Source organism: Salmo trutta, chromosome 27 (genome assembly GCF_901001165.1).
Source record: "Salmo trutta chromosome 27, fSalTru1.1, whole genome shotgun sequence".
NCBI lineage: Eukaryota > Metazoa > Chordata > Actinopteri > Salmoniformes > Salmonidae > Salmo > Salmo trutta.
In genome coordinates this window covers 2,902,658-2,924,856 of record NC_042983.1, presented here as the reverse complement: position 1 = coordinate 2,924,856, position 22,199 = coordinate 2,902,658, and the positions used below count along the sequence as shown (strand labels likewise).

The 22,199-nt window shown below is 41.3% G+C and overlaps 1 protein-coding gene across 1 annotated transcript in view; it reads right to left on the bottom strand.

The window, feature by feature from the left end:
• Positions 1-1,897: 1,897 nt before the first annotated feature.
• Positions 1,898-22,199, bottom strand: part of castor1 (cytosolic arginine sensor for mTORC1 subunit 1) — a 38,551-nt gene continuing 18,249 nt past the window's right edge. Inside the window, exons 2-9 of the mRNA XM_029716325.1 lie at positions 10,670-10,740; positions 7,497-7,690; positions 6,864-6,999; positions 4,945-5,068; positions 4,564-4,674; positions 4,267-4,349; positions 4,054-4,148; positions 1,898-3,368 (exon numbers count right to left, since the gene is read on the bottom strand). Coding sequence (XP_029572185.1) covers positions 3,300-3,368; positions 4,054-4,148; positions 4,267-4,349; positions 4,564-4,674; positions 4,945-5,068; positions 6,864-6,999; positions 7,497-7,690; positions 10,670-10,740 — 883 coding nt within the window. The 3' untranslated portion in view covers positions 1,898-3,299. The remainder of the gene's footprint in view (positions 3,369-4,053; positions 4,149-4,266; positions 4,350-4,563; positions 4,675-4,944; positions 5,069-6,863; positions 7,000-7,496; positions 7,691-10,669; positions 10,741-22,199) is intronic.

The following is a 22,199-nucleotide window of genomic DNA, read 5'->3' as shown; positions in this document are numbered from 1 at the left end:
GAATAACAAATTTGACAGTGTTCCTTGTGGTCCTTGTTCTGTTTCGAAAATAAATTAGAACCTAAACTGAAAACAAACTAAAATAAATAGATGTAAATATATACTGTGCAGTAATCAAACCACAAACTTCTTTCACATTCACATTACTGGCGACGGGCCTGTGTCCCCTTATTGTTGATTTACATTAAATTCCTGAATAAATATCCTAAAATCACCCTTAAGTGACAAACAATCACTCTCTCTAACCCTCACATACAGTATTAGCCTTAAAGCCAGCAACTTCCAGCACCATGGCCAGAAAATCCTTATGCCGGTCTAGCACTGCCCAGCCATAGATCTTCTTCTCATACTCATCACGGGACACGTCTTGGGCCACCTTGGTGGACACAGTAGTGGTATTTGAGTCCAGGATCTGCAAGAGCTTCTCTACGCGGCCAAAGAGGTTCTGGAGACGGTTCATGGAATCCCTCAGGAGCCGCAGGAGTATCTGAGTCTCATTATCTGAGGCCTCCAACAGATCAGTCATGTATTTGATTACTGTGTCTATGTGCCAGTAGAAGAGCATGGCTCTGTTGTGGATGTTCTGTAGCTTCACCTGATGGGTGGAGCCAGTGATGGTTGTAGGTGGGACCCCATCCACGACTGGGGCCTGCTGATCGGTTGGGAAGCCATTTGTTTTGATCTGGAAGCGCATAAAACAGTGGACTTTCAATTCAATTGCACATTACTTGCCGCTTGGTAGTAAACACAGCAGCATAAAATATACTGCTAAAGTTTATAATACACAAATCAGTGGTTATTACACAGTTAACCTCTTCCCCAGGCGAATTGCTACCAAATATAACAGAGAGAGATGGCTGGTAGACAATAATACACAGTAGTTACACAGGCGAGCTAAGAGCATGACTATCCCCCAACGCTCTTGCAAGTGAACAGTACTTGTTTTGGTAGATAAAATGCAGTTAGTTACAGGTATAGCTTTCCCAGGAATAATACTCAGCAGTGTTTGAAATACTGTACTGAGAAAACACCACGCAATCTTTAGTTATTTAGTGGAGAGTTCGCAATTGTCACTGTGACCAACTGGGGTTTAAACCCTGATCCCCTGTGGTCCTCAAGATTGTGTTACCCCACTGAGCTAAAGGCCAGGCATCGGGTCAAGTTTCAGACAAAGATATTCACTGAACCAACTTAGTTGCATCTTGTTACTTACATAAGTAGTCAAGAGGATGCCAGCTTCGTGATCCAACAGGTTGGAAAGCTCTATGATCTTGTCTAAAGCCTTCTGACACTTGTCCATGTTTCCAGAGTGGGGTGCAGCTTGTACCGTCTCCAACTTGATCACAAGGAGAACACAGATGAACACTGGGGAAATTCAAAATGTACAATGTAAGGGACACAGCACGTATGAACATGATCGCACACACACGTAAAAAAATTGAAATGTGTACCTATTCACCAGCAAAATGACAAATCATGAAACCATAGATTATTCCATTACCAAGCCAAGTATGTGACAAAGGATTAACTGTCAAACTCAATATACACAAATATGACTTTAAATATTAAGTATACATATTTACCAAAGTCTGTTAGAGTTGTTCTGTGCTGGTGAGCCATGGAGACACTAATGGTGTGTTGATCGACTCACTAATACCATATGACTGGTGTCTCTAAAACAAGAAGCATTCTGATGGAAACAAAAACGTACTCCGTAAAAAAAAAAAAATCATAATGACTGTCATGAAGACATTGCATCACTAGTGTGACAAAGTATGTGTAATACTTCTCAACCCATGTCCAAGCTATTTGTTGTGTAAATTCATTCAAAACAAAGTAAATGTTATCTTAACAAATTGGTGACAATGTATCCATAATGAAGTCCAGAAACACATTATTTAATTCAATAGTCTTTATTGAATAAAGCAGTACATTTTACAAATATTTCACAGTACTTTTTTTTTTTTTTATTGTACAAAATGTCATTGTACCAAAGAAAAATTATATTTCTAATGATATTAGTAGCTTCATTATCAGTCTACAAGGAAATGAAAAACAAAAGTTGTTTATTGTGCAAATTGGAAAAGTAAATGTAAATAAGACATAGTGTTGATCGTATCAAAGGAAATACAACGCTACAAAAGTAAAGAAATGTTGACCCTTAAAAAAATTCAGAGTAACTTATTATTGATGTTGTAACTGCATCACGGCACCGAATAAAGCCGCACTTAACCTTGGATGATCATGGGATTTTTGTAATATATTTTGTAGTATTGCCTGCATGTTTTCCAAGAAAATACAATTCTGATAGATTTGTTTAACAATTAACAGAATCATTTCCACAAACACCCTTTAAGTTTGAATGTCGTAAAAAACATAATTGGCCAAAATAACACTCTGTGCTGAGATTTCAAAGGGTGTCTTCAGCTATTGGGTGTGCGATTAGGAAATGTACGTGCCCTACTACAAGTAGAATTTGTGAAGATGTGGCAAAAGTGACGCACCAACGGAGAATTTTTTTACCAAGCATAAGTTGTGCTTCACATAATTCACTCGCACAATTAATTTGACCTTTGACACAAAGGGGGTCTTTGACACATACTATACGATAAACATCACTGGAAGACTCAGCCGTGTTGTTTACAGTCCTAGTAACATGTTTGTGCCCTGCGGCAAGCAGGAAAGTAACATAAGAAAGTCCTCACGGTAACACTTTATAAAAAGGCTACAGGTATAATGTGTTATTGCTCGTTATAAGAGTGTATGCTCCTTTATAATAATGCGTTAAGGCTTAGGCTATGACAGGTATCCCCCTTTCTCTTTAACGTTATAGTGCTCTATGTAGGACATTTTCAACTGACTCAAAATTGCTGTTATTTAGTCAGTTGTTGTTATGGGGTGATAAGACATAAGGGGGTTATATAGGCTTATAACAATGCATCTTAAAATGCATTCATAACCACATCATAATGCATTATACCTGCAGTCCTTAAGTACAGTACTACCATCATCACAACTGGACTTTAAGTTCACCAATCCCCTTATCCCGCTGTGTGCATTGGTCAGGGTCTAGGCAGCATCCAATCGGTGCGTGTCCTTTAGGAGTCTGGGAAGACAAGAGGCTCTCTTCACAGACACCCCCTACTAGAAGCGCTTTTGGTGGTCATGGCAACAAAGTTCATGGTTAATACTGCTCACGCTGCAGTGCTAGTCTAGGCACAGAGTTAGCACCTCTCTCCAGCCCTGTACTGCCCCAGGCCCAAGACACGGAGAGGGGCGTAGTACGGACCAGGCCGCCATCAGCAGGCTGGCTCTTTCCTGTGCTGCTGGAGCATCTCAGTCACACTCACTATGTCCTCTTCAGGGACCTAGAGTAGAACACAGGAGAGAAGAGGTTGCAATTCCTATTCCAATGCCATCAGCATCTTCAGCATGAGAAGCATTCTTACTGATGGCTCATCTCCAAAGTGTAAGGTTTCTGTGGGGTTTTCCTACATAGGATAGACCACAGGGGTATTTTAATAACACATCATATTAGTAAAAGCATTTTATCTTGGGCTCGTTGACTGACATTTGAGGATAAAAGGCTAGGGGGAGTTTAGAACAGTTTGTTAGGTCAGGTATTCATCGCTTCACGTCAAACTATCAGTGTCATCCAAGTGCCAACTATGTAGATGGCGCAGAAAGACACTGCTGACGTCAAACCAACATACAAGTTGTAAAGTCTAAGGGAAGCCGATGATTTAGCATTATCTGGCGTTGATACTTCTATGACAAATCAGAAATTAAATATGTAACTGAAGAGCTGCTGACATTCTTGTCATTTCTGTAACCAGACACGTCAAAGTCCTGTTACACAAACACCTGCTACTGTAGTTTAGCCTTAGATATATTATCATGGCATTCATTACACACTAGCCTGAATCTCTGGCGAACAGTGCCCTCCGCTGGTCAGAATCAGAAAATCCCCCCCCCCCTTCTAGAGTTCTGAATTCCAAGTTACGTAGAGTAATGCTGGGTGTAACTCACATCAGCAGCTTAAGGCTTACTCACCAGGGCATGGTCGAAGCTGAAGGTGCTGATGTAATAGGCGGAGATGTCACTGTCGGCTAAAGGCTGGGATATCTGGGCAACAATGCCACACTCATCTGGAAAACAAGGCGGAGAGAGTGACACTAAAATATTAGTAGGCGTGATTGAATCCCAATCCCATATTTATAGTGGGTCTTTATATTATTAATAAATTAGGATTAAAGGGTAGCCTACCGAAACCCAGAGGCTGTCCCCCAATGCGCACCATCCTCCACAGCTCCCCGGAAGAACTTGTGAAGAGAAGATCAGCAGGGAACCTTAAGAAGAGAGGACACACACATTGCTGTTACCAACCTGATACGTCCAACTGCCCACCGACACACAGATGCAACAGCAGGGACCACCGGTAGTCTCTTCTCCCTGCCACTGTAGCGGTGCGCCCAGATTCTGGTGAGCGAGATAACCCAGTGTGTCATGTGAGAGCTTCAGGGCAGCTCAGATTTAAGAGAGGTGAAAGGAGATGAGTCTTACTGTCTCTGTGCCTCAGTGTCCATGACCAGAGAGACGTAGCCATCGATCAGGGAGAAGGAGAAGAACTTGATACAGTCCAGATCCTGGCTGGGAAGAGCGCCCTCTTTAGGACTGGGGGAGAAAATAGTTGACACTTTATCAGGACTGTAGGGTCTTACAGGTTAATGTTTCCAGACAAAAACATTTTCCCAGTCCTTATTAATTAGTTCATTATCAAATAGTTTACCGGATATTTTGCTCAAAGGCAAAATGTACTCCCTATATTACGATCAACCCCGTGTTAATGACTGGTTTTACACAGTGGTCATCTTTTGTATTAGTAAGGCTATAACTGAGAAAAGGTCACCAAGGAAGGGCACTGTATGCAAGAGCAGGTTTCACCTGCTGGAGTAGAAGAGCGCGTCGATAAGTGTGGTGGCAATGGCAGGCAGAGTGTCTGGGTCTAGACTCATCACACAGAACTGGTTCGGTGGTATCAGCACCGGGTGCACCGTAGGCTGGGGGGCTGGAAACAAAAAGGAGAATATTGAGTTGGTTTTCATTTACAAATCTCAACCATGTGTGAATGAACCCTAAGCACTGGGACTGAATAGTGGTCTGACAAGCAGTAAAGACAGTAGCTACAATGCATTGTGAAAGTATTCAGACCCCTTGACTTTCTCCACTTTTTGTTAAGTTACAGCCTTATTCTAAAATGTATTAAATACATGTTTTCCCTCTCCAATCTACACACAATACCCGATAATGATGGAGAAAACAGATGTATAGATTTTTGGAAACTAATAAAATCACAGAAATACCTTATTTACTGAAGTACACAGACCCTTTGCTATGAGACTTGAAATTGAGCTCAGGTACATCCTGTTTCTATTGATCATCTTTGAGATGTTTCTACAACTTGAATGGAGTCCACCTGTGGTAAATTCAATTAATGATTTAAGGTCCCACAGTTGACAGTGCATGTCAGAGCAAAGACCAAGCCATGATCCGAAGGAACTGTCCGTTGAGCTCCGAGACAGGATTGTGTTGAGGCACAGATCTTGGGAAGGATACCAAAAAATATCTGCAGGTCCCCAAGAAACACAGTGGGCTCCATCATTCTTAAATGGAAGAAGTTTGGAACCACTAAGACTCTTCCTAGAGCTGGCCGCCTGGCCAAACTGAGCAATCAGGGGAGAAAGGCCTTGGTCAGGGAGGTGACCAAGAACCCGATGGTCACTGACAGAGCTCCAGAGTTTTTCTGTGGCGATGGGAGAACCTTCCAGAAGGACAACCATCTCTGCAGTGCTTTACCAATCAGACCTTTATGGTAGAGTGGCCAGAAGTAAGCCACTCCTCAGTAAAAAGGCACATGACAGCCCGACTGGAGTATGCCAAAAGGCAAATAAAGGACTCAGACCATGACAAAAACAAGATTCTCTGGTCTGGTGAAACCAAGGCTGAACTCTTTGGCCTGAATGCCAAGCGTTACATCTGGAAAAAATCTGGCACCATCCTTACAGTGAAGCATGGTGGTGGCAGCATCATGCTGTGGGGATGTTTTTCAGCGGCAGGGATTGGGAGACTAGTCAGGATCGAGAGAAAGATGAACGGAGCAAAGTACAGAGACATCCTTGATGAAAACCTGCTCCAGAGCACTCAGGACCTCAGACTGGGGCGAAGGTTCACCTTCCAACATGACAACAACCCTCAGCACACAGCCAAGACAACCCAGGAGTGGCTTCGGGACAAGTCTCTAAATGTCCTTGAGTGACCCAGCCAGAGCCCGGATTCAAACCCGATCTAACATCTCTAGAGAGACCTGAAAATAGCTGTGCAGCGACGCTCCCCATCCAACCTGGCAGAGCTGGAGAGGATCTGCAGAGAAGAATGGGAGAAACTCCCCAAATACAGGTGTACCAAGCTTGTAGCGTCATACCCAAGAAAACTCGAGGCTGTAATCTCTGCCAAAAGGTCCTTCAACAAAGTACTGAGTAAAGGGTCTGAAAAAATGTGATACCAGTAAAAAAAAAAAAACGTTTACACATTTGCAATGCATTTCAATTTTAGAATAAGGCTGTAACGTAACAAAATGTGGAAAAAGGGGTTTGAATACTTTCCAAATGCACTGTATGCATCAGCTATAAGTTAGAGATAATGGATTAACTGCATGTCAAATCCAAAATGGGTTAACTTTGGTGCTAATGTACATTTGTTGCACATTCCATCCGTCTCCCTCTATCCTTCTCTCCCCATCCTTCCCCCTCTATCCTTCTCTCCCCATCCTTCCCCCTACCTCATCCCTCTCTCCTGAACCGTACCTTCTTTGCCGTTCTTCTGGAAGCCATTGCGGACATCTTGGCTGAGTACAGCTGAGTACTCTCCCCCCACCTCTCTGTAGATGTTGAACTCTTCCTCCAGAGTGTGGATAACTACAGCCAGGTCCTTCTCCCGCACCTGAGGAAACAAAAAAAACAAACAAAAAAAAAACTACCACCCTTGTGTAATATGCTCCCTCCCTCTTTTGACACTACCAGTCTTTTGCCTTGCCATAACAGAGCCCATGAACTCTGAGAACTATGTCAGGAATTAACATATTTGCTGACGGGGCCGTCTGGCACTACGTTTGCTATTTCTGCCCACTTAACACTTTCACTGGTGAGACGTCAACAACTGCTATTAGAATATTCAGCTAAGTTCCGGTTCTCAGTACAGTGGCTGTTAATACCTCACCTGTTAAAATGTCAAGTTGACAAATAATACAGCCTATCGCTTAGCAACTGTCACGGTTAGACACCAGGGCCATGTTTAGGAGGGTGTAACAAAACAGAATTTCTGTCTGGACATTAAGGCCCATTATGTTGTAGAAGAACAATAAATAAAATCGTATCAGCCAACCCAATCAGCCCCAGGTATAAACTGGTCGGAATTACAGCCACAGTTTGCGGACTCACCAGGATGAAGTCCGTCTGATAGGTGGACAGCATGAAGACTGACACGTGCTGCTGGGCCAACGGGGCGATGACGGATTTGGCGATCTTGGTCACGCCCACCGCTTGTGAGCTGCTGGAAGCGTTGCCGTTGGAGATGACATTGAGTGGCAGCCACACGGATCCCTCCACCTGAAGGTGCTCCGAGGGCTGTAGCTCTGGAGGGGGGAGTAGGGGAGGGGTGAGGGTCACGTCAGGACAGGGAGCAGACACACACAAACAACACACACAAGTTGGACACAGGCCAAATGCAAAGTAGCTATTTTACCAACCTAGCCTCAAGCCATGTCTACACAGCTGCTTTAAGTAATTTCCTCTGAACTCCACCCCGACTGCCAGCGCCTTCCTTCATGGGGGTCTAAAATACCTACGCTATTTATAAACTATCACTCAGCTATGAGTTACAACCAGGAAGTGGATCCTATGTCAAGACAGAAACAAGTTGGGACTAGGATGGAGTTTCTCAAAGAGACTGATCTAAAGTCAGTTTCGTAGTTGTACCTCTAAGTGGTTGAGATTAAGATTTGGGGAGGGTAAGGTGATTCTGGAGCAGTAGGCTACTTCTATCACTAGACTGCTTGATGGTTATTGTGTGTGTGTGTGTGTGTGGTCTGGGCAGGGGTCAAGTGTCAGGGTTCAACCACACCCTTCTAACTCTCCGCTCTGTTTGCACCAGTCTATTCACACCGGATGGGCACGGGCCAGGGAAAACAACACTATTCTCTACTGGGCCTAGAGGGTCTAAACTGACCCATAAACAGGATATTGCTCAGTCCTCACCTTCATTGCAAAACAGTGTTTTAATCAGTTATTTGGTGACAAGTGAATATATTTCGTACAGTTGCATACTTTAATGTTTCACTATTTTTATTTGTATGACATTCACTGAGTAGGATGGTCCTGGTGCACAACCACCATTTACAGTTGAAGTCAGAAGTTTACATACACTTAGGTTGGAGTCATTAAAACTCGTTTTTCAACCACTCCACAAAACTATAGTGTTGGCAAGTCGGTTAGGACAACTACTTTGTGCATGAGACAAGTAATTATTCCAACAATTGTTTACAGACAGATTATTTCACTGTATCACAATTCCAGTGGGTCAGAAATGTACATACACTAAGTTGACTGTGCCTTTAAACAGCTTGGAAAATTCCAGAAAATGATGTCATGGCTTTAGAAGCTTCTGATAAGCTAATTGACATCATTTGAGTCAATTGGAGGTGCACCTACAGATGCATTTCAAGGCCTACCTTCAAACTCAGTGCCTCTTTGCTTGACATTATGGGAAACTCAAAAGAAATCAGCCCAAGACCTCAGGGAAAAAAAAGTCTGGTTCATCATTGGGAGCAATTTCCAAACGCCTGAAGGTACCACGTTCATCTGGACAAACAATAGTACGCAAGTATAAACACCATGGGACCACGCAGCCGTCATAATGTTCTGTCTCCTAGAGATGAACATACTTGTGCAAAAAGTGCAAAACAATCCCAGAACAGCAGCAAAGGACCTTGTGAAGATGCTGGAGGAAACAGGTACAAAAGTATCTATATCCACAGTTAAATGTGTCCTATATCGACATAACCTGAAAAGCCGCTCAGCAAGGAAGAAGCCACTGCTCCAAAACCGCCATAAAAAGCTAGGACTACGGTTTGCAACTGCACATGGGGACAAAGATCATACTTTTTGGAGAAATGTCCTCTGGGCTGATGAAACAAAAAAATATAACTAGTTGAACATAATGACCATCGTTATGTTTGGAGGAAAATGGGGGATGCTTGCAAGCCGAAGAACACCATCCCAACCGTGAAGCACGGGGGTGGCAGCATCATGTTGTGGGGGTGCTTTGCTGCAGGAGGGGCTGGTGCACGTCACAAAATAGATGGCATCACGAGAAAGGAAAATTATGTGGATATATTGAAGCAACATCTCAAGACATCAGTCAGGAAGTTAAAGCTTGGTCGCAAATGGGTCTTCCAAATGGACAATGACCCCAAGCATACTTCCAAAGTTGTGTCAAAGTGGCTTAAGGACAACAAAGTCAAGGTATTGGAGTGGCCATCACAAAGCCCTGACCTCGAACCTATAGAAAATTTGTGGGCAGAACTGAAAAATTGTGCGCAAGCAAGGAGTCCTCAGTTACACTAGCTCTGTCAGGAGGAATGGGCCAAAATTCACCCAACTTATTGTGGGAAGCTTGTGGAAGGCTACCCGAAACGTCTGACCCAAGTTAAACAATTTAAAGGCAATGCTACCAAATACTAATTGAGTGTATGTAAACTTCTGACCCACTGGGAATGTGATAAAAGAAATAAAAGCTGAAGTAAATCATTCTACTATTATTCTGGCATTTCACATTCTTAAAATAAAGATCCTAACTGACCTAAGACAGGGACTTTTTACTCTGATTAAATGTCAGGAATTGTGAAAAACTGAGTTTAAATGTATTTGGCTAAGGTGTATGTAAACTTCCGACTTCAACTGTATATGTAGTTAGACACAGGCTAATAATGCATTGTACTGGATTGAACCATGTATGCATTCAGCTCTGAGTTTTCTAAAGAAAATGTGTTTGTTGCTGTTACTTTATCCTCTATAGCATTATGTTTCAAATGTGTGAAGTGAACTTCTTGTTCTTCATCCCCTGAAGTAATTGAACACTTGTTGACTGGGAAACTAAATGGTATTTATTCACAACATTAACAGGTAGTTCCAGGACCCTTCAATCACTAATGAAACGTCACTCGCTCATACCCTCCCTCTCTTTCCCCCTATTGCTCTCGCTCTGTCATTCCCCTTTCCATCTCTCTATTCCCCTTCAAAAAAGGGCCACTGTTCTGATTACAATAATTTGTCAGAAGAAGCCCCTTGTGGCTTCTCTGCACCAGCTTTCACCTCTTAAAATAGAAAGAGAGAAGGCCCGGAGGCAGTATGCGCCCGTAATATCAACTACATCTGTGAGAAAAAGACGCTGGGAATAATATGACTCAAAGATAAGAATGGGCCATAAAAACATGTGATGTGACGTTGAAGTTGTTACAGCATGTTAAGGGAGTGTAATTGAGAATAGGCCATGGACGGAGGTTTGTTAAGTAGTGCCTCTGGTTAACTTGATAAGAAGTAGGGGAATCATTTACCTTTAAATCCCTCTTCATCGAGGACGACAGTGAAGTTCTCTGGGGTCTCTGTCAGACTGAAGAACTTACATCTGAGAGAGACGGAGAAAGAGAGAAAGGGATAGACAAGAGGCAAACTGCTGGCCAATCACCAAGCCAAGCTCTAGTCTTCCCTGTGCCAACATTCCCCCAGCTTGGTCTGCTCTGCTCACAATGTGTGTACCCAATTCAACAAGGTCCTGCTTTGCTTCAATCACCCACAGTTTTTATTTTTTATCCTGGAGAGAGCAGAGCCAGACCTGTTCTTAGATGGGATGGCAGTACGGTCATTCTTTCGAGGGCCCCATTTGTTAGGCCTATTGCTGTGCAGCCTAGCAGTGGGGAGCACTGGGGACATTGAGGTAAGCGGGGGACTCGGACTAGATTCACTTCAGGCCTGAACCCAAAATACTTAGGTCTCAGATTTTGGGACAGTGGGAGTTTCAGGGACACACAGTTGTGTTTGTGGCAGGCGGTCCCCTGCCCAGCGGGAGAGAGATCCATTCAGGAGAAGTATGGGATGAGATCGGGCCCTGGGCAGAATACAAAGTTGAACATGTCCAGGAGAGGAGTGTACTGAAAGAGCAGGTTTCACAAAGTGCTAGTCAGTGCATTCAGCATAATGATATGGGTCTCATTAAACCCCACCCCTCTCCCCTGCAAAGCGGTAGTTGCAAAACGGAAGAGAACAGACATAGCCTAGTCCCAGATCGGATGGTGCTCTAGGTCTATATACTAGTCAACTTCTATGGTCGTTGTCATGAGTGCAAAGTTGCAGAGTCAGACCATCTAATCTTCTGGATGATTAAACTGTGCAACATCCTTCCCTTTAGTTCCCTCAGCAACATCCCCCCCCCCCCCCCCATCATCCCATCTCCCACCAGCTGCATTACACTAGAATACGGTCCTACTCAGCAAAATGTAATCCGCTGGTTCCATGAGACGGGGAAATTAATCTAAAAGAGAGGGGTGTGTCCGAAATGGCACCCTATTCCCTACATAGTGCACTACTTTTGACCATGGTAATGCATAAAAAGTAGAGCGCTGCACATCCTACAGTAAGGAATAGGGGAGCCATTTTGGACGCAACCAAAAAAAAGACAGCTACACCCAGCCGACTGTATAGCGAGCAAGGTATCGAGCTAACATAGCAGCCCATTGTCTCCTGCCACCTCCTAGCCAGCCCTTCCTGTTGACCTCTCACTCTGTCCAGCTCTACAGCTACTTCCTGATAGGTAGCCTGTGCCAAGGCCCAGAGTATGAACGGGGCTTGTAAAAATTTGCTTCAGGATTTTAGGCCTAGATTTTCCACTTGTTATTGTTAAGCCCACAAGAAGAAGGGAGAGAGGACAGTGCTTGCAACCCTCTGTCTGCTTTGTTTAGGCTAGCCTTCTCATGGAAAAAACATTAAAAGCTCATGAATTATTTTTATACCAGCGGGAGAGTGCATTATAGTTAGCCTAATTGGTAACAATTTACTTTGACTTCCTATTCATAACACATTAATTACAAAACTATAAAACATTTCATGAACTTGTTATAAACAGGTCCCAACCACATTATTAAAGGTTAATGAAATATATCCATAGCACATTCATGTCATGCTATGCAAGAGCTCATTTTTAGGTATCTTAATAGATGCATTATCACAATGTCAGCATTACGGCTGTTCTCAAAAGTGTGGTTCTGCCATACCAGCTCTTAGTGAATATGACAAAAGGCCAAACCACGTTTAGAAAATGATGCTAATATATAGCCAGCCTGTACCAGCCCCATTTCCCCCACTGGCCAGTACAGACCCTTGACTTAGCTTCTTTTTCTTCTCACTGAGGTCAATGGTGCATGAAAATCCTGACAGGGTTGAATCCTCAAGGTAAATTCTACGGATCAAATCGTGTAGTTGACGGTCATATCATAACTTTCGTAACTCATTAACAGCCCTCCTCCACATCCCAATTAGCTTGGTCATGCTGGTCTATAAACGCACACATGAATGAATTATATGCAGTCAATGTAATGTAATTTCTATTTTTCCATTCACAAAACAAGAATATATAAACATGCCTCACATTTTCCAGATGTAGCTAGCACATAAAACAATTGATGAGGACATCACCAAAGAATCCTACTACTGCCATTTTTCAGTATGACTTTTCTTGAATAGATTAATAGCCTAGTGGTTAGAGCGTCGGGCCAGTAACCAAAAGGTTGCTGGATCGAATCCCCGAGCTGACAAGGTAAAAATCTGTCGTTCTGCCCCTGAACAAGGCAGTCATTGGTAGGCCGTCATTGTAAATAAGAGTTTGTTCTTAACTGACTTGCCTAGTTAAATAAAGATTTTTAAAAAATGTAAATGTTCAAAGCATTCAAATTTAATTCCCCATTTCAGACTCATAGCAATAATTATTTAAGTACACGAAAATGAGCTTTTTGGTCTTAATGTAAAAAGCATAATGTTAGGTTTATAAATCACATTTTAGGAAGAGATTTAGCATTTCTATAGGGGTTTATAACTTTGTGGCAACTAGTGATGACCCAGGAGGAGTGTGAGAGGTCACTTTAATGTCACTTCCTGGTGACTTCACACTTATATTTTTTTACTTTTTTAATATATATATACAAATTTAAAAAAGATTAATATTGCAGGAGTTTCCCCTTGAAATCAGACATATCCGTGGTAAGGACAATCTGGTTGCTGATAGTCTTTCATGGATGATCGGCAGTCAATAAGTTGTGTGTTTAGCCAGTATGTAGCCCTGGCACACATTTTGTTTTGACTAAACGTTTTGCCGTATTTTAGATAAGGTTTGTTTTGGTTGGGCTGGTACCAAGGGGGTGAGAGTTATAGAAATGTATGTGATTTTACCTCTGTTTTTCAAAACTTCCGAGTTTTAGGCAGCTATATAAAAAAATAAGAAGGAGATATATATATATATATATAAATAAATAAAAGATTAATTCCAGGGTTTTTATTTATTTGTATTATTTTCTACATTGTAGAATAATAGTGAAGACATCAAAACTATGAAATAACACATATGGAATCATACAGTAAGCAAAAAAAGTGTTAAATCAAAATATATTTTATATTTCAGATTCTTCAAAAGCCACCCTTTGCCTTGATGACAGCTTTGCACACTCTTGGCATTCTCTCATACAGCTTCATGAGGTAGTCACCTGGAATGTATCTCAATGAACAGGTGTGCCTTGTTAAAAGTTAATTTGTGGAATTTCTTTCCTTCTTAATGTGTTTGAGCCAATCAGTTGTGTTGTGTCAAGGTAGGGGTGGTATACCGAAGATAGCCCTATTTGGTAAAAGACCAAGTCCATATTATGGCAAGAACAGCTCAAATAAATAAAGAAAAATGACAGTCCATCATGACTTTAAGACATGAAGGTCAATCAATCCAGAAAATTTCAAGAACTTGCAAAAACCATCAAGCGCTATGACGAAACTAGCTCTCACAAGGACCGATACAGGAAAGGAAGAAGTTAAAAGTTAAATGCACTTCCGATTGCAGCCCAAATAAATGTTTCACAGAGTTCAAGTAACAGACTAGAGGTCGACCGATTAATCAGGGCCGATTTCAAGTTTTCATAACAAAATCGGTAATCGGCCTTTTTGGATGCCGATTATGGCCAATTACATTGCAATCCATGAGGAAACTGCGTGCAGTGTCAAAAGGACCTTGTGGCTACAATGAGCCAAGTTGCTAGCTAGCATTAAACTTATCTTATAAAAAACAATCATATAAAAAACAATCATATAAAAAACAATCAATCTTCACATAATCACTAGTTAACCTAGTAATATCATCAACCATGTGTAGTTAACTAACTTGTCCTGCGTTGCATATAATCAATGCGGTGCCTGTTAATTTATCATCGAATCACAGCCTACTGCCTTGGGGTGGCAGGGTAGCCTAACCGAAAGATTGCAAGTTCGAATCCCCGAGCTGGCAAGGTACAAATCTGTCGTTCTGCCCCTGAACAAGGCTGTTCCTAGGCCGTCATTGAAATTAAGAATTTGTTCTTAACTGACTTGCCTAGTAAAATAAAAAAATACTTTGACAAACGGGTGATGATTTAACAAAAGCGCATTCGTGAAAAAAAAGCATTTGTTGCAGAAATGTACCAAACCATAAACATCAATGCCTTTCTTAAAATCAATACAAAGAAGTATATATTTTTTAAACCTACATATTTAGTTACAATAAATGCATGTTAGCAGGCAATATTAACTATGGAAATTGTGTCACTTCTCTTGCATTCAGTGCAAGCAGAGTCAGGGTATATGCAACAGTTTGGGCAGCATGGCTCGTTGCGAACTGTTTCTTCCTAACAAAGACCGTCATTAATTTGCCAGAATTTTACATAATTATGACATAACATTGAAGGTTGTGTAATGTAACCGCAATATTTAGACTTTGGGTTGCCACCCATTCGACAAAATACAGAATGGTTCCGTATTAAACTGAAAGAATAAACGTTTTGTTTTCAAAAGGATAGTTTCCGGATTTGACTATATTAAGGCTCGTATTTCTGTGTATTTATTATAATTAAGTCTATGATTTGATATTTGATAGAGCAGTCTGATTGAGCGGTGGTAGGACTGCAGAGTGAAGGAAAAGCAGTCAAGTGCTCAGCATATGTGGGTACTCCTTCAAGACTGTTGGAAAAGCATTCCAGGTGAAGCTGGTTGAGAGAATGCCAAGAGTGTACAAAGCTGTCATCAAGGCAAAGGGTGGCTACTTTGAAGAATTTCAAATATATTTTGATTTGTTTAACACTTTTTCGGTTACTACATGATTCCATGTGTTATTTAATAGTTTTGTCGTCTTCACTATTATTCTACAATGTAAAAATATAAAAAATAAAGAAAAAACCTGGAATGATTAGGTGTCCAAATTTGACTTGTATTGTGTGTGTGTGTGTGTGTGTGTGTATGTATGATGTTTTGTCGAAGTGTTGACAGCCAGTAAACACCATGTTTATATTGGACAAGGCAATGCATTTAAATAGCGGCGCATTTAAGTGGATCATGTTGTGAAATTGAAGTTGTTTTCTGTTGGTTTTGTCCAACAAAATATATATTTGTTGTCTTAAGGGGGAAGGTGTTACAGGATTTGGTTTTTCCATTTATATTTCAAGGGTGGACGTTAGCAGTTTGGGCACACCGATTGGTGTCACCTCGTTAGTCAGTATGTGTTAGACCTGTGCTGGCTTGTCATCGCGTTAGTGAGAAGGTGTTTTATCTGTGTTGGCACAGGTGATATTTAAGAGCTGCTGGCCCAGTGCGCCAGATGACTTGAGAGTTGGGAAGGGTTAACACCTTCAGTTAGCTCGCCCCATTTCATTTCTTAAATAAAAAATAAATTCTGATCTTCCTTGTTTTTCCTTTTGCTCCACTTTGGTTTGCTTCCAGTCTTTAAGTTTAGTGTGGGTTTTATTTTTGTTTGCCTCTTATGCAAATTTATTGGGCACTCCTGGTGTGCGTCTTTTAGGTCCCCGTTGTTGTTGCTAATCAACTTTCAGTGGACACCCCATGAGTATCTTTCAGAACCCCTCCTAGAACCCGACCCATTTTGGTTGTTGCTAGGGACTTTGTTCGTTCTCCCTTCCGTTTGATAAACTATTTCTGGTTTCTTGCTGGGAAACACACTGACAGGGATGTTCCCCAGCAAGAAACCAAAAATTGTCACTCAAACAGAAGGGGGAATTAACAAAGAGTCCCTAACAACAACCAATACGAGTTCATGACTGACATTGTATGTTTGCACATTTAAAATAAAAAATAGCTAATAAGAAACCAAAAGAACGCTAGGTTGTAACCCGAAGTGAACACAGTTGAAGTCGGAAGTTTACATACACCTTAGCCAAATACATTTAAACTAAGTTTTTCACAATTCCTGACATTTAATCCTAGTAAAAATTCACTGTCTTGGGTCAGTTAGGATCACCACTATTTTAAGAATGTGAAATGTCAGAATAATAGTAGAGAATTATTTATTTCAGCTTTCATCCCATTCCCAGTGGGTCAGAAGTTTACATACACTCAATTAGAATTTGGTAGCATTGCCTTTAAATTGTTGGGTCAAACATTTTGGGTAGCCTTCCACAAGCTTCCCACAATAATTTGGGTGAATTTTGGCCCATTCCTCCTGACAGAGCTTGTAGGCCTCCTTGCTCGCAAGGAGATCCCTGATGTCCTTACACAGCTCTCTGGTCTTGGCCATTGTGGAGAGGTTGGAGTCTGTTTGATTGAGTGTGTGGACAGGTGTCTTTTATACAGGTAACGAGTTCAAACAGGTGCAGTTAATACAGGTAATGAGTGGAGAACAGGAGGGCATCTTAAAGAAAAATGAACAGGTCTGTGAGAGCTGGAATTCTTACTGGTTGGTAGGTGATCAAATACTTATGTCATGCAATAAAATGCAAATTAATTACTTAAAAATCATACAATGTGATTTTCTGGATTTTTGTTTTAGATTCCATCTCTCACAGTTGAAGTGTACCTATGATAAAAATTACAGACCTCTACATGCTTTGTAAGTAGGAAAACCTGCAAAATCAGCAGTGTATCAAATACTTGTTCTCCCCACTGTAAGTGGCTCGGGGAACAAAACATTGATATTTTGGCTCCATGGCCAGGAAACTTCCCAGACCTTAATCCCATTGAGAACTTGGTCAATCCTCAAGAGGCGGGTGGACAAACAAAAACCCACAAATTCTGACTAAAACTCCCAAGCATTGATTAAGCATAAATGGGCTGCCATCAGTCAGGATGTGGCCCAGAAGTTAATTGACAGCATGCCAGGGCAGATTTTCAAGACCTCTGCAAAGAAGGGTCAACACTGCAAATATTGACTCATTGCATCAACTTCATGTAATTGTCAATAAAACCCTTTGACACTTATGAAATACTTGTAATTATACTTCAGTATTCCATAGTAACATCTGACAAAAATATCTAAAGACACTGAAGCAGAAAACTTTGGAAATTAATATTTGTGCCATCCTCAAAACTTTTGGCCACGACTGTATGCTTGGGGTCATTGTCCATTTGGAAGACCCATTTGCGACCAAGCTTTAACTTCCTGACTAATGTCTTGAGATGTTGCTTTAATATATCCACATAATTTTCCTACCTCATGATGCCATCTATTTTGTGAAGTGCACCAGCCCCTCCTGCAGCAAAGCACCCACACAACATGATGCTGTCACCCCCGTGCTTCACAGTTGGGATGGTGTTATTCGGCTTGCAAGCCTCCCCATTTTTCCTCCAAACATAACGATGGTCATTATGGCCAAACAGTTCTATTTTTGTTTCATCAGACTAGAGGACATTTCTCCAAAAAGTACGATCTTTGTCCCCATGTGCAGTTGCAAACTGTTGAAAAACGAGTTTTAATGACTCCAACCTAAGTGTATGTAAACTTCCGACTTCAACTGTATGTCCTGTTTTAAAATAGTGAAATGGCTACCTAACATTGTAACAAAATGTTTCATTCGTTTTATGACAAATTTCTAACTTTTATTTACAGAGTTGGAAAACGTGTTGACATTGTGCCAGGGGCTTAGCTAGCTGCTAGCTAAATTAGCTAATGAATAAGGGGGAAATGCTGGCTAACTTTACCACCCTGTTTGATTATGTTCTACTCACAAAAATAGTTATGAGTCTGAATCTTTGAATATCAACCTTTTAAATCTATTTCTTTAAAGTCACAGATAAATGCCAATTGTAGGATTCTTTGGCAATGTCCTCAGCAATTGATTTATGTGCTAGCTACATTGGAAAATTGTAATAAAAATGTTCATATTTCCTTGAACCATTCTGTGTTGTGTCCGTATTCTTCTTGATAAGTGAGGCATGTTTATAAATGCATTTGAAATGCTTTACGAACGGTTAAATAGAAATGACAGTACATTGACTGCATATAATTCATAAATAGACCTTTAATGTTGGTGTTCTAGATCATAATGGCAAACTGCACAGTTAAATTACCAAAAGCTAGAAATGCTTTATAAATGGGGAAAAAAATGACTACTTTGACTGCATAGAATTCATACATAGACCATTCATGTGTGCGTTTATAGACCAGCATGACCAAGTTAATTGGGATGTGGAGGAGGGCTGTTAATGAGTTACGAAAGAGTTATGATATGACCCTCAACTACACGATTTGATCTGTAAAATGAGATATATATATGGTTTGGCCTTTTGACATATTCACTAAGAGCTGGTATAGCAGAAGTACACTTTTGAGAACAACCATGACACTACACTGTCATTGTAATGATGCATCTATTAAGATACCCAAATATGAGCTCTTGCATAGCATGATATGAATGCACTATAGATATACTATGGATATATTTTATTAAGCTTTAATAACGCGGTTGGGTCCCGTTATAACACATTCATGAAATGCCTGTGTATTATAAATGCATTATGGATATCTAGTCAAAGTAAGTCGTTACCGCCTAATTTAAATCGGGCACTTTTTTAATGGTTTGGAGCCGGGTCTTCAACCTCCTATCTGCGTAACACCGTTGATGGGTTAGTTTCCTGTTTCTGTGGTAATCATTCAAATTTTTCTATGAAGCTTCTTCAAAACATCTGGAGGCACTGACAGGGAGATTCAACATTATAATTCTATATTCTAGGCTTAGATGAGAACTAAGCATCCATTCCATTATGTCCCCAGTTCACTGCATGTAGCAACAAAGGCACATTCATACCTTAATGATTGGTGATGAACAAGAAAAAACAAGTTATTTCTTTGGTGGCGTTGAGTGAGCAGACGTAGAGTACATTTGTGAGAGATGGCAAGAGAGCGAGCGAGCGAACTTGATTTTGCAACTGATGTTTCATCGGAAGAAGTGGGAGGGGTGTGAGCCATGATGATGTCATTCTATTATGGACAATCTCTCACCATTTCTGGTGACCATGGTGTGTATGTGAGCGTGCACATTAACTGAGGCGCAGTGGACAGGGTTAAAAGCAAAAAGTTCCTTGGCGTGCACATCACTGAGGACATAAAAATGGTTCCAACACACTGACACCGTGATGAAGAAGGCGCAACAGTGCCTCTTCAAACGAAGGTGACTGAAGAAATTTGTCATGGCCCATCAAACTTTTACAGATGCACCATTGAGAGCATTCTGTCGGGCTGCATCACCGCCTGGTACGGCAACTACACCGCTTTCAACCCCATGGCTCTCCAGAGGGTGGTGCGGTCAGCCCAAACAAAGACCAAGAAGATCATTAAGGACCTCAGCCACCCAAGCCATGGTCTGTTCACCCAAGGGCTGTTGAGGTGACCATATTACCGCCAAACCGCCGGTCACTAGTCACGAAGGCAGTCAAATTCCACATGACCGTTTAGTCACGGTAATTAGGCTTCTCCAAGCTCTGCTGATGGTCATTAGTAGCCTACCAAACTTGCTAACTGCCTGGTACTCAGCACTATTGTCCCTCTAATGACGCTGACATCAATGCAAATGTATTCGCAAATCTAATCAAACACTTCATGAGAGCCCATGAGCTCATGTTGCACAACATTTCTATAGGCTATGCAATTGCGGGAGAAAACACTGATGGCCGCTAATAAAAAGACGAGGATCCCATCAGCGTTCTATAGGCTAGACCTACTATATTTCTCAACTTTCCAAATGTTAAGCACATTGCTTATATTTACAATAGGAGTATAGCCTACCTGGCTGGCATGAAGATAAACCATGGGGAAAAGCGTCCTCCATTCACTATTTAAGTGCATAGATGCACCTGTATCGAAACGCTGCCCCCGTTTCGATACAGGTGCATGATAAATGGTCCATTCTAAATCAAAACAAAATGTCAATTTTTTTATATATATGTAAAGACAAGATTAAATCAAGAATAATCTGATGGTTGACAATATTATCACTTGTGAATTATATATTATCACTTGTGAATGATGCCCAGCATAAGAAACAATGTCTTTTTTTGCGACTTTTTCTAAAATCATAGTTGCACACCTCATGTAGCCTAGCCCATAGGCCTATATGTTTTAACAAGGTTTGTATCACAACTAAAGTGGCCAAATAACTTCTTGAAATTAAGCACATTAATCCGCTTTACAAGGGGTTGGCATACATGAGCAGTGTGTGAGTTGAGTTTGGGGAAGATAATTTTTCACCATAAAAATGCACCTTTATAATAAAAGCATTACATGCATAATTGCATTTGCGGTCACTTTTGATAAAGGTGTTGTCCGCTAACGGAACATTTGCGCTTATAGCCTCCTACCATGTGCGCATTGCTGCACTTACAATGTGAAGATATAGCCTAATAGTTTATCAACATTTTAAGCTAAACGTTCTGATCGGTTGCATCAGCCACATTGCATAAAAAAATGTTTATGCGAGTGGTTGTATTAAATTTGGGATCTATCGCATCCCACAACTGTCCCAGACTACAGTATGTTTGAAATATTTATTTCTTGCACAGAATAGGTCGACTTCTATATTATGGGGGATAGTAGATTGACATAGGCTAGTGCTTTTGCTGTTAGGCCTACTCATCTTGTTGGCTGACGAAAAGTAAATGTGGACAGTCGGAAAAGGACACGCGCAGTTGCGTCCCCGATGTGTCTGTCTTCACTTAGAGAAAGACCCGATCACGCGACGGAGAGCCATGTGAGTGAGATGGCTAGCCCCAAGTCGTTATTTGGGGGCTAGCCATTGCCATTTGCCTCATGACTCCTGCATGCTTTGTTGACTATGAACTTTCTTGTTTACCCTACCATGGGACAGACTGTTTGCTCCCACACTCGGGACTCTGACTCTATTGGTTACACTGACTTTTGGCCCCCCATCCCATTCTAACCACCTCTTGCCAGCTTTGTATTCATGTTACCTGATGAAATTGCTGTATAATATGATCCTGCTGCCATCTAATGCACATTCAAATGTCATAAATCAGCACTGCAGAGCTCTCCCTGTCCTCTGCCGTGCCTTGATTGTATTACTGTTGATGATATCTGGAAATGTACATGTACACCCTGGCCTATCTACTTTTGCTTAGCCCCAATTCTGACTTGTGCTCTGATGTCTGTTTCACTGATTTCTGCTCTCGTAAAAACCTGGGTTTTCTGCATATTAACACTAGAAGCTTAATACCTAAAATGGATCAATTGAAAGTGTGGGTTCACAGCTTCAATCCAGATGTGTTAGTCATTACTGAGACGTGGTTTAGAAAGAGTGTTTTGAATACTGATGTTAACCTTTCTGGCTATAACCTTTTTCAGCAAGACAGATCTTCCAAAGGTGGGGGAGTGGCTATCTTTACCAAGGATCACCTTCAATGCTCGGTTGTCTGCACCAAGTCTGTCCCCAAACAATTTGATTTTCTGGTTTTAAGCATTAAAACTTTCAAATAGCTCTTCGTTGACTGTTGCAGGGTGTTATCATCCTCCATCAGCACCGGCCTGTACCATACCTGCGCTAAGCCATCTCCTGGCCCCTTACA